The sequence below is a fragment of the Centroberyx affinis genome, unplaced genomic scaffold (genome assembly GCF_046629955.1).
Source record: "Centroberyx affinis isolate AG114_WGS23_722 - 3 ecotype Tasmania unplaced genomic scaffold, CSIRO-AGI_Caff_v1 ptg005019l_1, whole genome shotgun sequence".
Taxonomy (NCBI): domain Eukaryota; kingdom Metazoa; phylum Chordata; class Actinopteri; order Beryciformes; family Berycidae; genus Centroberyx; species Centroberyx affinis.
Genome location: NW_027282473.1, coordinates 168689 through 185752, shown reverse-complemented (window position 1 = coordinate 185752; position 17064 = coordinate 168689). Strand labels below are relative to the sequence as shown.

The following is a 17064-nucleotide window of genomic DNA, read 5'->3' as shown; positions in this document are numbered from 1 at the left end:
CAGGTTTATAAAGTAGCTTTTCGCCTCTAGCAGCAGAGGAAACAACAACTCTGATAAAATGCCTCTGTCTCAAGTCATTTACATAATAAAACAATGGTAATGAAACACTGGAGCCAGATGAGGTTGTTCTTCATAAACTCTGCTCTGTCAGTGCAGTAATTACATTATCGAGCCCAGCAGCCCATAAGTGCTTTATTCCAAAGCCTTAGACAAGGCTTTTATTTTGAAATGATTAGGGGTTTTTCTGCCTACCATTTAATCACAATTTCATTAAAGTTCAGGGCCGCTACCTAATGACACGAGCATGCAGTGTGCTAAACAACATTTTCTTTTTCCAGATCTTAATTCTTGACTGGATTTGAAGATTTTGGTCGTTCAATATTCTGATAAATTCTGTCAACCAGACGGTCTCACTCTGTAGCTTCAGATCACAATGAAACCGCATTTTGATGTGATGTATTTCCTGTTGAAACAGGATGTTGGGGCGCCGGGAGGGATCATTCAACACGTTAAGTGTGTAAACCAATGGGAGAACGGGAGGGGCGGGACTGTTAAAAAATCTGTAATGGTTTATTGGTTGGAATTTTTATGTCGCTTCCTGGTTCAGCATGAGGTCACCATTAAAGATTTTCTGTTTTCCAGGAAGTAAAACTAATGAGATTTTGATGTAAAAAAAAGTAATATATATAAATATTTATATTTGGCATAAAGTATTGGTATAAATGGCACGTTGTATGAGTTTGTATTACAAAATTATAAAAAAAAAGGGGCCGGTACTATCAGTTTTTCTTCTTCCTGCTCCTTTTTGGTCATGGTACATACAGTATATATACAGTATGTCTGTGTATATGGGTATATGGGTATGTATATATGTATTTAAATGGCATTAGAGTAAAGTATTTAGTGTTTATAATGCATATGTACATACTTTGTTATGCTTGGGTTGGATGATCGTGGTACACTGCCATAAACAAAATTAAAAAATATGAATGAATCAATTGGTCACTACTGTAACTAATATCTCAGCATGTGAGATGACAGTGGGTCCAACACTGACTAAAGGCTGTGTTAGTTTTTCCAGACGTTTCTGCAGGTTAACACAGGCCAGTGAATGAAGTGTCAGCAGCTGTAAACAGCAGAGGTCGTGTTCGTTAACGACTGGGAGCCGCCGCCTCATTATCCCGCCGCAGCCGGCCTGCGCTCCGCATTCTTAATTAGAAAAACAGAAAACGAGATTGAAGTTTTGTATTCACTCATATGATTAAGAGACTAATTGATACCAAGATTAATCATGAAACTATTTTGCCCAATCGCTGGAGAGAGCCTTTTAAATCCTCACAGGCTTATCTTCATGCCCCTGAAATTAATTTTCAAGATCAGGGATTTCTTCCCCCCCCCCCCCTTACCACTACAAACTAAATGGTACCGACTTTTGTTTGGCACTAATGTATTCAAATTACTTTGTATTAATTGTGCATTCAGAAAACCAATTTGTGTTGCCTATTAGAATTCTTTGCTCCGCTTCAGATTGATCATATTCTCTTGTGTTCCATAATTGATCCGACCTTTAACGGATTTTTAATTTAAGCGTTCATTACTGGACCGCTGGATGGATTCTCCATCTTCTGCATGATAGAAACAGCAGAGCTGCAGCCAGTTCCCCCTGGTCTTGGTTAATGCATATTTAGTGATTACACAAGTCAGAAACTGTATGAAAGAAGAGTTTGGTGATATCCAGGTCTTGATAAAATTGGAAATTGCAAAAAAAAACTTTTGAAAAGTATGGAAAAAATATTATTGTGCTGTCCCAATATACATACAACTATCATTTTCTATGGTTTTATACCCCGGTCTCACATGATATTTGGGCATGAAGAGAAGAGAAGACTGAATTGAGATAAGAGAATGGAGAAATGGTGATAAAACTTGAAAGTGTGTGGATTTGAGAAAAATAAAACAAGATCGTAATATATTTTTGGTGAAAATGACTGGATTGACTTGAAAGTACTTAATTGTTTTATTCAAATCCATCAGTAGGCCTCAGCTCTCTGGTAGTCTCTCCCTCCTCAGGTCAACCACTGTCATGTCTTACTCCCCTGGATGTGGACAGCTGTGTGTGACATTAGATCAGAGCTGAATAATTCATATAAAAAAAAAATCAAAATTGCAATATGAACTTCTGCAAACTTCTCTTCAGAGAGAGTTTGGTCCAAACTGGATTTGTGAACAAGGAGTTTCAGAGCTGCAAGTAATCTTTGGTCCATGAATCAAAACCTTTCATCAGACTCAAAATCACTAAATCCTGAACACTCACATCTAGTTTTTTTTTTTACAAAATCACTTTTCTTTGAACAATTTTAAAATTAAAAACAAAATTTTGACAAGAAAAAGTTGTGATGATATGAATCACGGTTTAAATCGCGATTGCAATATTCTGTCAAATAATCCCAATTCGATTTTTTTGTCAGTATCTGTCACTCCATTAGATGACAAAACAAGAATCTCTGCTTCTGAATTTTCCTCATGAATTCTTGTTGACGTGTTGTTTCTGTTGTTGTTTTCTCCTGTCTGTCTGTCTGTAGCTGGAGTACACGGCCCGGCTGGACTTCCTGTGGCGCGTCCAGGCCAAGGAGGAGATCAACGAGATGAAGGAGCTGCGGGAACACAACGAGAACATGCTGCGGAACATCCTGCCCAGCCACGTGGCCCGCCACTTCCTGGAGAAGGACCGGGACAACGAGGTCTGGACACACTTCACCTCCCCACCACAGTGACGTCTGTTGTGTCCAGACTGTCTGAACAGAGGCAGAGTCTGAGATTAACTTCAAACTAGAAAATAAATTACATGCCAAGACAAATTTTTACCCTCCAAAATAATTCATATTCATTAGGGATGCACCGATATATCAGCAGACTGTCAGTATCGGCCGATATCAGCTTTAAAAAGCAATATCGTATCAATCCGATATTATTTTTACTGCCAATATTTGGCCAATTGTGGAATTTCCCTATTTGTGACCTTTTTTCCTAGGAGTGTGTCACTGTGACATGATTAAATTCCACTAACGTTACTTAAATACCACAAGATAATAACATTACCTACCAGTAAAGTCTGTAGGGCAGCAGAAGACGAGGTACTGTTTACATCCGGTTACTAACACAGGAGAGTTTGGAGCAAAATGTGGAATGTTTCACTTTTGTTTTCACACCAGGAGACTCTGTGGATTGAGTTCAGTCTGCTGGTCTGTACATCTCCACATTACAGATATGATGTGATGCGACATCAGGAGCATTAGAGATCCATTTAGATCCATTTCTGTACACTGACAAGCTTTGTGCCTCTGTATGGGAAACACTGCATCTCATAGTCAAAATCGCCCTCTAGAGGCCATCTGACAAAGCGCATCACCTAAGCATTACCTGACTGACTGACTGACTGACTGAATTTGTCTCATGATGCCCTCAGCTGCATCGTGGGAAAAAACAACTGAATTATCTTAAGATAGGCCTGTCTGAAAGGCTTAATCTGCTTTGTTCCTGCACTTGTACTAAGATTGGTGCATATAAGGCACATCAATATCGACCGATATAGGTGGGAAAATATTAGAATCGGTGCATCCCTAATATTCATTTTTTTATAGAAATATGTCACGCTAGTTGTTTTCAGCACTCTTCCAACATGGCGGTGAGTCACTCTTATCCATTGGCAGCCACTTTGTAAACAGAGTGTGTGACAGGCTGCAAGTTGAGTAAAGCTGTGACAGTCAGTGATCGTCCAATCTGGGAACCCATCGTCTATCGGTCTGACGACGATTAGACTCTGCGGGCGACGGACAATATTTCAGGGTTTCCGGTGTAGCCAGCGGACATCCGGGCCAAGACTTCCTCTTCCGTGCGCCGGTCATTGTTTACAGTCCGATTAGCGACTTGAGACGTGAGAATGGAGTCGGAGTTGAAAGACGACGTCTCATATGCAGATATCTGTTTATAGAGATTAGCCGAAAAAAACACCTACAAAAATATCGATGTTTGTGTTTTGTGTGGAGAAACGTTCGACTCTCGTGTCTCAAGTTGCTAATCGGACTGTAAACAATGACCGGTGCACGGAAGAGCAAGTCTTGGCCCGGATGTCCGCCGGCTACACCGGAAACCCCCAAATATTGGCCGTCGCCCCCCAGAGTCTAATCCTCGTCAGACCGATAGACGATGGGTTCCCAGATTGGTGATCGTCTTGAGGCAAAACAACCACCAATCTTAACTAAAATCTGTTATGTTTTCATAAAAGCGTGCATTGATGCTTTTATATCAAAAATAAGTGTAGCGCTGATAAGTTTTTATGTTTTTCTTCCTGGAAAACAGCAGTCTGTCGTCACACAGCAGCGGCTTCGCCTCATTTCTCACCGCAGACTCGCAGACACAATTAGCCTCCTGTGTTCATTACAGTTTGTTCCATAAACCTGCATGCTGCAGCCCGCAAAGAAAGGGCTACGTAATTGCTTTTCAAACAACTTTATAGAGGAGAGAGAGAGAGAGAGAGAGAGAGAGAGAGAGAGAGAGAGTGGAAGAGAGAGAGAGAGAGAGAGAGAGAGAGAGAGAGAGAGAGAGGAGAATGTTGGGCGGTTCGTTCAACCGGAAAGCTTTGTAAGACCAGAGTGCTTTTTTTTTTTCCCTGCATGCATTTGATTTGATTTTAATAACATGTTGTCAGTCAGTCAGGGGGAGAGAACGCATTGATTTGTTTTTCATTTGCTGGCAGTGACTCAGCTTGTGCTGCGCTGCCCAATATAAAGTCAAACTTTACAAAGTAACTTTTCCCTCCCGCCTTATCGCCGCTGTCCTTTTCGTTTTTCACTTCTACTTCTCTTTGTGTGGAGTTGTTCTGCGGTCCTGAAAAAGTTTTAAAATGTTTATTCAACACATTGCGAATACTGCTCACTACGAAACCAAACCTCTTCATTTTATCCCTGAAATGTCCTTAATTTCTCATTACATAAACATTAATTATCCATTAAAAATAACAGATTTAAAAAAGTAAGGTTAGTAGGCCATCATGGGTTTTTAAGGGATTTATTCATGGGTTGATTTGCGGATTAAATTAGAAAGTAAGGAGTCAGCATTAAGGGGTGTTTAAGGAGGTTTTGATTGGATCTCCTCCATTAATAACTCCCTTAACACAGTTTAAGGGGATTTTGCATGAATTAACCTCTTCTTCCCTGCCGCCCCCGCCACTGGGTCCATCATTACAAATGCAGGTTGCATGGCCGAGCTTTGTTCAAACCCACAGAACTTAATTTTAAATTCTAGTCAAGATAACAAGTTTTCCAAAAACACCAAATGTGTCAGGCTGAATTACAGGGAAATGAGTCTATAATGATGCACACACATCTAGATTTGACTCGGGTCCTCTGGTACCAACCTCAAAAACATCAGTCCTGCTCTCCATTAACTTCATGCTGTTTCCAGTCTAAGCAGAGCAGTGTGATCTGGATCAGGTTTCAGTTACACAACTCCCCAGCAGTGTGACAAGAGAATGAACGGTTTCATTACAAAATTGTTCAATTTCAGAAAATAATTGCCTCAGAAAATTCATGAGTTCAGATTCCATCAATAAGGATGATTATGCCTCCTAAAAACGTTAATACTTTATAAGAAACGGTTCACTAATAACTTCAGTGTCATTCCATAATGAGTTGGCAGCAATCAGAAGAGAAGGTGTACATTTTTTTTTTTCACAATGGCTGGTTATCAAATTTTGGAATTAATCTCTTCAAATATTTATCACCAGAGTTTTACATTAATGAGACAAAAACTATACACCAGGAACTTTAAATAACGACTTCACTTTTTGGTTAACACTTTACTTGTTGATACTGAAATATCAGATGACAAAAAAATAGATGTTTAAGAAAGTGTTACTTCCTGCAACTCTACAGACTATGTAACCCTAACTATATAGATTATAGATTACTTTTATCAGTGACACATTATAGTCACTTGATAGTAAGTTGAGTATCAGCGTTACACTAATTAAAGGGTGACCTCATGGTGCATTTTAGTGAAAATGTGACAAAAAAATGACATAAAAGATGAAATGAACACGAAGTCTGAAACACAGATTTACCTGCTGTGGACACGGATTCTGTGAAAATTATGTTCCTCCACCACTAATTGAATTCTGTATCAATAACACAAACTGGACACGACATTTTCAGCTAAAGGTGTGCTAACGATTAAGTTTAGGAAAGTAAAACAACTTGGTTAAGGTTTGGGAAAGGCTTTGGCTGCGAGCTAGCTAATGGGAAAATACACTGAACAAGCTGCTAGCTTGGTGGATTTCAATCTTGCCAACAAGAACGCTGGAAGCATATTTGGCTTTGTGGCTAGCAGCCTGAAGCCTCCTACACATAAAACACAATTTTCTTTGACTGTAATATTAATTAATTTGAAAATAATAGCAATATAAAAATGGCACAAATACTTAAGAGAAAGTACAAATCAGTAGACTCCCGCACTCTGTCTTCACTTAACAAGAAATCTTACAAATCAGTGCCTAGTGAGGTACAAGGGTCCATCCAGGTGGCAAAGTATGGCAATCAAAAGATTAATTAACAATTAACAATTTTTTTATTTTTTATTTTTTTTGTACCATGAGGTTACCTGATTACCTTGGCCCTATGATTGGACCATCTTATTTCCTGTTCCTCTATGTAAACAGGCCTCATTGTATTGTTTATGCAGATACCTGACGAAGGTCACTTGACCGAAACGTTGGGTCATTTATTAAATTGTTTTAAGTGAAGACAGTGTGCAGGATTCTACTGATTTTACTTTGTCCTGCTCCTCCGACACACCTGGCGCATACGGCTGTGCAAAGATCACCTTTTTGTTCAACAAATACTTCAGAGACCATGGGAGGCATCTTAACATTTAAGGAAAGGAAACGGCCTTCAGGGGCTTTGTGCAACCCATCAGGAATAACATAATGATGACTGAAGGCTCTTTACCTCATCTGCAGATTTATCTAAGAATATTGCCTCAGGGGGGAGAGAAGTGGGTTTTGTGCAGTTTAAGGTGAACCTTAGAGAGAGCTTAAGGTATAAAACTTAACAAAGAGTTTTTGTGCAACCGGGCGCTGGTTCTTTGCCGTTCCAGTCCGGCAGCTGCTTCTCCACACCCTCCTCGTTCACCAGCGCCACGATGATGAATGGCGTTGGTGGGCGGAGGGAACAGTTATCACACCGGAGTCAAATCGCCTTATTGTCCTCGTCTGTCCTCGTCCGGCTCCTTCATTATCGACTCCTCCCATCTTCCGTCGCCCCTCTGACAAAAGGCGAGCGGCCGATGAATTATGAATGTCATGAGAGGAGAGCTGATATCATTCTGCTCCCATGCCTTTTCCTAATTAAAAAGGACATGATTAAAAATGCATCCATTAGGATAGGTTGGGCCCTAATCACTCGTTACATTATTAATCAGGCTGTTTATTGTTCCGTGATTTAGATTCTGATCGTGAGGCTGAAGCTCTGGGTTATGAACGGGCTCCTGAAGCCTGAAGAGCTGCGGAGGAAGCTGGAAATAATCACATGACAAAAAAACCTTGAGTGTGATTTATATCCACCTTTTTTATTTTTTAGGCATTTTTTTTGACGGAAGCTTTTATCCACAGCAGCTTACAGTGAGCGAGTCGGGGTTCAGCGTCTTGCTCATGGACACTTCAGCAGTTCTGTTGGTGGACACACACGCACACACACACACACACACACACACACACACACACAGTCCAGGGCTGTAGTACTCAAGACCGGATTCGAGATCGATTTTTGTCGCTCTCGTCTCGTCTCGGAGTTAAAATGACTCGGACTTGAATCGGTCTCGGATGAATTAACGTTACATAATATTATTGTTTTTATAATTATAATCTCTTCTAAGAAAGTGACCAGCAGCGAATGATACAATTTTCACACTTGATAAAGTTATGCGCCCACCGAAAGGATTAGTGACTGCTGATTGGTGATATGCCAACTACCCAACCAATGTCCAAAAAACTCACCATGTCCATATGAAACGTTACTCCTCCTCTCGCTCTTGTCTTTCTCTGTCTTTTGTCCTTCGTCTTCGCCTTCTTAAATTACAGGTAAGAATATTTTCAGTCAAGCCATGCTGAGAGCAGCATGTGGTTGTGGAGCAGTAAGAAAAAGTAGGTGAAATAGATGAATCCACTTCTAGTTAAGTAAAGGTGCCTACAATTAATTTTGTCCTCAAAACATGCTAATTTTGTCGAAATGTCTTTAGAAACCTCCCTTCTATTTTAGGCAATAAACAAAAATATGCTATTTTAATAAATACAACGGTAGCCTTGCATAACACATTGCTATGGTATTGGTCTCGAATTGGACTTGTGGTTTTGCGGTCTTGGTCTCGACTCGGTCTCGACCCCCCTCGGTCTTGGTCTTGAACCGGACTCGATTCACCAATGACTCGATCTGGACTTGGACTTGACCAAGGCGGTCTCGACTACAGCCTTAACACACACACACACACACACACACACACACACACACACACAGCGGCTGTCATGGAGGTCGATCCTGTGACGGTTTCTGTCTAACTGCTGACCCTCCTGCTGCTGTGTGGCGGGTCGGGGCGGTCGGGGCGGTCGGGGCGGTCGGGGCGGTCGGGGCGGTCAGGGCGGTCGGGCCAGTTGACTCCAGTCTCAGTTACACTTGACCTACTTGTTGCTGTAGATATTCCACACGCACTGCATGACATGCTATAAATACATGCATGTGAATCCATCAGGATGCGTGTCTCTCTAGACCTGATTTCAGCGTCATGTCTCTGCTTTAGCTCTCATAAATAATCATCTGTTTGGCTCTGAACAGCCCACTTTTAGACCAACAGTAAATGCATATATCGCATATTTAAACGATGCATAAACAGCTGTAAATATCCAACATATGCACCATAGGAGTCCATATGTACAAGATAATGCTTTATCTTTGTCATATATAAGACGCAGTCTAAGTCTGCACTGTATTCACTACAGACTTACACACTCCTCCTTCTTTTAGGATAATTTTGTTGTTTAGTTTACAATAAATTATTTGGTGTTTTACTTAAATCTGATTTGTCAAGTCCAGTGAGGCAGGACTGTGACAAAACTCTATGTAGCCTCATTTTACCCCAGACATGCCTTCAAAATGCTAATCAGTGTAAAATTGCTCTATCTATCTATCTATCTATCTATCTATCTATCTATCTATCTATCTATCTATCTATCTATCTATCTATCTTCTTACCTTTGAAGACTCATACTAATTCACTTGACTGCTTTGATGCCAATTAATTTGCTTTATTTGATGTCTCTGAAAGTGTAAATAATATCATTGAGGACGTCATATTTCCAGTTATTTCCACTGTGGTGGCAAAAAAATACATTAAAGAAAAAATCAAGCACAATATGGACGGTAAGAAGCCTCCCGAATTATTAACTTGCAATGCTGAACTATGGCTGGACAGAGCGTTAACCAATCTATTACTATTATTTGTATTATATTTTCATGAGTGTGACCTAACATGGTCAAGTCCCCATCACTCCATGTGCCATTAGTATGCAGTACATGCTGTACTGTGTGTGTGTGTGTGTGTGTGTGTGTGTGTGTGTGTGGCGTGTCAACACTGCCTCCTAGTGTTGGACACAGTGTATTACAGCTGCAGCTCTCCTGTCTGCAGTCCCATCATGCACCTGCTCCCTCCGGCCACGGCTGCAAATAAGAATGGGTTTTTTGTCAACTTGTCTGCTCAAATGCCGCTTACAGCACCAACCTTCTGTTGTGTATCAGTCGTCCATCTTAAAGGATCAGGCTGGTGTTTTTTGATGCATTGCTTACCGTCAATAAATCCTATGAAAATAACAAAATCAGCAATGATTTTGTTTTGCCAGCAAGTCTCGTCCATGTAGCCGGTGCCCAATGCAGCCATGTCCCAGCAGCCATAGAACTCCATTGTATTAAAAAAACGATTAAAAACACATCAAAGAGCCATGCCGTTGCTCTGGGCAACATATTTCATCATCGCGATGCACCGGGCCGGCCGACTTTTTCCTCAAACAACTTAATAAGCCGGCTGTAAACACTTTGCGATCTCAGGAAAGTAGTTCCGTAGCACAGAAAATAGTCCCCGGCGTAATGAAGAATTTGTTCCCATTTGAATTTGATTTGGTAATAACTACAACAGCCTGACTTTTCATGGTAACAGTTAGAGATTTTTAAAATGTAAACGATGTCTTTGTGAGCTGAATTTAAAGGTTTTTAGCTTACAATTGGAGCCAATCATCTCTGGGCGGCTAAAAACGGTACGTGGGAAGTCAGAAAGCAAACGCATTGTTGATATTCATAGGATTTGTTGACGGTAAGCAATGCTTAAAAAACACCGGCCTTATCATTTAATGAGTCATCTAGTCTCATATTCAGCTTTCAAATCTTATTTTTCTTAAACCAAGAGAAACATTCTGCCAGTGAGGAGAGATAACTCTTCAGTTTCACTTGTTTCAGGAATTTTCTAGAAATGAGCGACAAGAAAATGACACTTGATTCACTAAATTGTTGAAACAAGTTGATTTGCATCAGAAACAAGTAAAATAATGTGACGGCATGAAGGACAAAATGAAAGGTTTAATCCCCAAAAATGTATTGCCGCCTGAAGTTCATTAGTTCAGATTTGATAAATGATGAAGAGTTAATATTTTGGGTGTTCTGGCTCAGTTGGCATCCTGTGTTCAGCCTCTTGTCACATATCATCCTCCTCTCTCTTTCCTCATCTTTCCTCTTCTCTACTGTCAAATGCCAAAAAAAAAAAGTAATCTTTAAAAATAGTGTTAATATTTTGTGAGCAAAGGTTGGTTAATCATTTCAGTATCATTCCATGCTGAGCTGGACAGTTTTTTCCCAAAAATTATTTTCAAATTGTGGAATTAATCTCTTCAAATAATCCTCAAATCTGTTTTACACCACTAAAACTTGATAACAATAACAAAATGTATTTATAGAGCAGTTTTCTTAACACAAGTTAAAAAATGCTTTACAGGAATAAAACAAATGACGATAAAATGGAATGAGAATAAAAAAAGAAACAACGCAATTTAAAAGAACACAGCACCAAGAAGGTTTACAAAAGAGAGGCTAATCTAAATCTAAAACCTAAAAATCTATAATCTATAATCTAAAACACTATTATAAACAGATACGCTATCAAGAGAGATTTAAAAGATAACTCCAGGAGAGGTGACATTTAGACTTGGACTTGACTTGGTAATCTACATTTAGACTTGGGACTTGACTTGAGACTGAGCTGGGACTTGAAAAGTTGACTTTGTCACACCTCTGCTAGACACCATGAACTTTAAATAATGATGAATGGTGAATGAGTCAAATCGTTTTGGGTTTTCATCAATGAAAGAGGACAGGGGGTCTTGACTGTCCGCTGTCTGTCCACAGGAGCTGTACTCGCAGTCGTACGACGCGGTGGGCGTCATGTTCGCCTCCATCCCGGGTTTCGCCGACTTCTACTCCCAGACGGAAATGAACAACCAGGGAGTCGAGTGCCTGAGGCTCCTCAACGAAATTATCGCCGACTTTGACGAGGTGAGAGCTGCGGATGTGGAAGTATATTCGCTGTGCTTTAAACACAAGGGACTGTGTCTTTTTGACTCAAAACGTCAGTCTTGTTCCCCTGAATACTTCAAAAACTGATTATGTAAAAGACAGAAAAGACAGGAGTCATTTCAGGTAGAAAAGTCTACAGACTTTCTATAGAGACTCAACACTGAATGTACAAAGTATCAGAGACACTTCCTCTTTTCATGAAGCACAGTGATGAGGTGACTCCAGGTCAAAGCCATCGCCACTTATTGATCTCCCTTAAAAACTTAATATCAGGAAGATGTTTGTAATATTTTGTACTGTCAGTGTATATGTGTGGCAGGACAGTGTATGGGTGTGTGTGCTTGTGATAAAATGATCATTAAAAGATAAATTGCGAGAATGAATCATCTGAACTCGCATCCGGCTCGCAAAGAAAACAGATTATTCCAGGCATGTTGGTTAATTTGTCCGATAGAGCAGCCAGGTTCAGATGGAAAATGTCTTCCTAAAACGCCTATTTAAGAAGCTCTGCTTACACCAACCGCATCTTGTGACGGAGCGATGCTTCAGCCGCAGGGCGTCCGTCAGCCCTGTCGTCTTTAGTCCAACAAATTGTCTCTGTAGCGCCAGACAGACGGCAGGAGCCAACAAAGCAAAGTCCTGTGTGCTGAGACTCCAGTGGGTGGAGAGGCTTTGTTCCAGAACAGAGCCGGGCCAGAGAGTGAGTTTTGAAAGCCAGACATCTCAGCAGCAGGTGAAGTAATCGATGAGTCACTGGTATTGATCGATACGAGGTTGGACCATTCATGAGCTGAAGTGAGAATTCATCTTAAACTCCAGTCCAGCTCCTGCAGCTGCAGTGTGAATGCGAATGTCAGCCGGCTGTAAGGAAACAGAATGTGAATTGAATTGGAATGACATGAGACAGAACTGGTTTCCATTAAATTACATGAAATTCCACTTCTAAGAGAGTTTGTCTCGACTCTAAACATTATAAATCAAAACATTATGAATCAAATAAAAGACAGTTCAACAAATCAAACACATTCAGTCAGAATGTATGGATTACCATTACATGCTCTGCATCAAACACCAGTTGAAAGGTTCTTTTAACATTTTATGATATTCAGTATTGATAATAACACTATGTGGAATCTCAGATATGTGGGAAGAAAAAAAACAAACATGGAATTTCATTGAATTAAATTCAGCTTCCTGAAATTCCAATTAATTTCCAATACTGCTTCCTGTAGGTTTTTTTCAAATTCCAATTCAAATTATTTTGTTGAATTGAAATTGATGAGTTCATTCATGAGTTGACCCCAAACCCTGGATCAATAACCCTATCAACCCCCTGCAGATATATTTGGGGCAGTAAAAATCTGACTTATCGCACATTTAGGCTAAATTAAAATTTTGTGTTGTATTCCATTTCCCAAAATATGAGACCATGGGAATTACCATTATATTAGTGCAGTCATAATTCAGTTGTAATAACTTCATGAACTCAGTCACATACAGCAGTGGTTCTCAACGTGGGGTCTGAGGGGGTTCCAGGGGTCCTTGAGGGGGTTCCAGGGGGTCCCCAGCAAATTGATGAATTGTTAAACTTCAGCATTATTTCATTTACAAGAAGTTGACACAGGTAGAGAATGTAGAAGAATGACTGTTTTGATCATAATTTCTCTGTTATCTCTCTACCTACAATACAGATAGTCTTAGAATTCTGGGCAAAATCAAATCTAACAATAAAAATACTTTCAGATTTGGGTCCGAGAGGCAAAATCTCATCAAATGGGGGTCCGTGGCCCTAATGTGGACTAAATTAAGGGTCTTTGATATGAAAAAAGGTTGAGAATCACTGACATACAGAACCTGCACCGATCCAGTATGAGAAAACACACAAACTCCTGAAGTTCTTTTGTTCCTGTGGACAGACGGGAGCCAGGAGGACTCATAGGTCCTGAGCCTGCGAGTAAGTGTGTTTTTGACAGAAAATGTCAAAGTCACCTAATAAGGCCACAGCCAGACAGACACCAGCTGAGCTCCTGCCGCTTCAGGCCAAGCTCCTCTCTCTCAAACACGCTGCCTCAAACACGAACAGACTTGTCTTTTCTCTGTCTGGGAACTCGCCTTGAGAGAGAGAGAGAGAGAGAGAGAGAGAGAGAGAGAGAGAGGCAGAGAGAGAGAGAGAGAGAGGCAGCGGCTGCAGAGCGGCACGCAAGATTAGCAGCAGATAATAAGATTAGAAAGGCACTTGATATTTTTAAAGGTTATTTTTATATGAGACAATTAGGGCAGCACAGTTAATCATGTGTAATGGTATTTCGCGATTTTAGTTTCTGCAGTAAATAATCACAGAATACTGGCTTATCGGCCATACTGAAACATTTCATTTCATTTACAATGTATGTTGGAGCTCAAATGTAAGTGCATTTTTCCCTGAAATCATCAAAACTAAGAATTATTCTTAAATCACAGATCACAATATCTCACAAAATAAATGGGATTATCATTATTAAGTCAAGCAGCAATATAACTTGATATGATACAATATAACTTGATGTCACAACATAAACACAACATGCATCACATCCCATACTTCAAGAAGTAATCCACATGATCCTCGTCTTTTTAAAATTTTGTCTCCATCTTTGTCCCTCAGCCTCACTGTGTTGTTTTTGCTCTGCACTTCCCAGAGATCACCTGTTAATCAAACAGTGTGGGCGGAGCTTTGGTGAATAAAATATCTTTTTGTCCTTCCATTGTACCTGTAGCTGCTTGGTGAAGACCGTTTCCAGGACATCGAGAAGATCAAGACTATTGGCAGCACTTACATGGCCGTCTCCGGTCTCTCCCCAGAAAAACAGGTGAGATCCAGGAGTTCAGATCAGACCGGGGTGTGTTTTACCTGCATGGAGTGCCAGGTGGGTGGGGGTACAGCATGTTGTTGATGATGTGAAAAGTATATTTAAGCAGAAATACTTTGCTTAAAGAGTTTGTCTAAATCTTCGAGCAAACATCAGGCTCATAAATAGACAAAATGAAATGGTAAAAAGTAAAAAAAAATATAAAATAAAACAGTAAAAAGTAATTGCAAATACTACTCACTACAAAACCAAACCCCTTAATTTTATCCCTGAAATGTCACTCATTTCTCCATTACATAAACATTAATAATCCATTAAAAATAACATAGCTTTAAAAACGTAAGTTTAGTATCATTTTCATGCCTTTTGTGCAGGTTTACAGGTTATTAAGTGGAAATTAATGGAAAAGTTCCTGTCTCCCTGAATTCTACATTAAATTAGAAAGTAAGGAGTCAAGATCAAGTGGTTAAGGAGGTTTCGATAGGATCTTCTCCATTAATTAACTCCCTTAATGTGCATGAATTAAGGGGTGAATTAATGTAAATTCATGAAAATGTAGGTTATTAAGGGATTACTGGTTCATAAAAATACGCGTTCTAAATATCTCATGTAGGAATATTAATTGAAATATTGCATGTAGGGCAGAGGGTGCAATGAATTCCTTAAGTAAAATACTGGAATGCATTAGTGTATCATCAGCATAAATAGTAATAGTAGTACATTTTTGCAGGAGAAGTGAACACAGAAGAATCAGTAAATGTACCGCTATGTACTTGCAGATGAAATCACATATCAGTAACTTGTAGGCTTCAGAGTTCAGCCCAGTTTGGATTGGATTGCAGGTGCTGAACATGTTGGGAAGCAGTTGTGACTGCAGGGTTAGCGTTGAGTTTCCTCTGATGCGTCGCCACAGTGCGTCACCAGTCCCTCGGGTGACATGTTTCCAATTTCATCTCCCCAAATGCTGCCCTCCAACTCCGGTTCAGTCAGACATCAGCAGAGGCCCGACTCTCAGCTGATACAGACCCTCTCCTCTTTTCCCTTCACTCCCACAGCAATGTGAAGATAAATGGGGTCACCTGTGCGCGTTGGCCGATTTCGCGATCGCCCTCAACGAGAGCATCCAGGAGATCAACAAGCATTCCTTCAACAACTTTGAGCTGAGAATCGGTAAGAGTTCTGCATCACTCTGGGAAAACTGACTCCAACTTTCTGAATTAAGCTGAAGGAAATCATTATTTTCTTCCTGTCTTATCATTGTTTTTATTCTTTTTCCTGCTCATCATCTTTATCCACTTACTCTCTATGTTTTGTTCTTTTACCTAGTCATTCTTTTTCTTTTGTCTTTGTTGTCCACCTCCTCATCACCTCATCTTTTTTCTCCCTTTCTTATTTCTCCTTTCATTTCCTTTTTGTCACCTGATGATGGATATGTGTTTCTATCCTATACTGCAGCTTGTTGCTGTTATCATGTACTGTGTTCTTGTCCTTGGTGCTGCGGCTTCAATGTCCAATACCATGTTCAGACAGGTCGCTCAAATCTGATTTTTTGCATATCTGAGTCAGATATTTTTTTGTCTCAACAGCAACAAACCACATGGAATCTAATCTTTTTAGATCAGATTTAAACCATATTCCTAGGTGGTTTCAAATGGCATCAATGAAAATGCAAGTATGCATGTAGAATTTGGACAGTCAGCCTTAAAGATCAGAGTTGGAAAAAAACAAATCAAACTCGCCTGCTGTCTGAACTTAGCCCAAGACAACAATCAAGTTTATCCTTTCTTCATCTCCTTACACTCTTCCTCCTCTTCCTCCTCCTCAGGCATGGCCCACGGCTCGGTGGTGGCGGGCGTGATCGGTGCCAAGAAGCCCCAGTACGACATCTGGGGGAAGACGGTGAACCTGGCCAGCCGGATGGACAGCACGGGCGTGAGCGGCAAGATCCAGGTGCCCGAGGAGACCTACCTGATCCTGAAGGAGCGCGGCTTCGCCTTCGAGTACCGCGGCGAGATCTACGTGAAGGGCATCAGCGAGCAGGAGGGCAAGATCCGAACGCACTTCTTGCTGGGCCGCGTGCAGCCGAACCCGCTCATCCTGCAGCCGCGCAAAATCACCGGCCAGTACTCGCTGGCGGCCGTGGTGCTCGGCCTGGTGCAGTCGCTCAACCGGCAGAAGCAGAAGCAGATCCTCAACGAGAACAACAACTCGGGCATCATGAAGGGCCACCACCACTACAACAGGAGGACGTTGTTAGCCGGCGGCTCCGAGGTGGGGGGGGGGCACCACGCCGAAGCGGCCGATAAGACTGAGTTGTCCTGAAGAGCAGACTGGAGTTTTAGTTCTACAAACATTTCCCGCAGGCGGAGCTGCCATGGAGGCAGAAATAATCTCATTGGTTGAGTTAAACCTCAATGGGCGGAGCCAAAGAACCACCCTTTTTGGCTAAGTAATGTTAGACTGAAGCCCAGTGAAAAAGACAAGAGGTAAGAGAGGAGGAAGCTAATATTATGAAGCCTAACGCTCTGCTACTAACTGAAAAAAATGCAATC

The 17064-nt window shown here is 40.8% G+C and overlaps 1 protein-coding gene across 1 annotated transcript in view; it reads left to right on the top strand.

The window, feature by feature from the left end:
* The window catches only part of adcy8 (adenylate cyclase 8 (brain)), a 126854-nt gene extending 110020 nt beyond the window's left edge, over nt 1-16834 (top strand). Inside the window, exons 14-18 of the mRNA XM_071545705.1 lie at nt 2583-2741; nt 11496-11642; nt 14420-14512; nt 15568-15682; nt 16338-16834. Coding sequence (XP_071401806.1) covers nt 2583-2741; nt 11496-11642; nt 14420-14512; nt 15568-15682; nt 16338-16834 — 1011 coding nt within the window. The remainder of the gene's footprint in view (nt 1-2582; nt 2742-11495; nt 11643-14419; nt 14513-15567; nt 15683-16337) is intronic.
* The last annotated feature ends 230 nt before the right edge of the window (nt 16835-17064 follow it).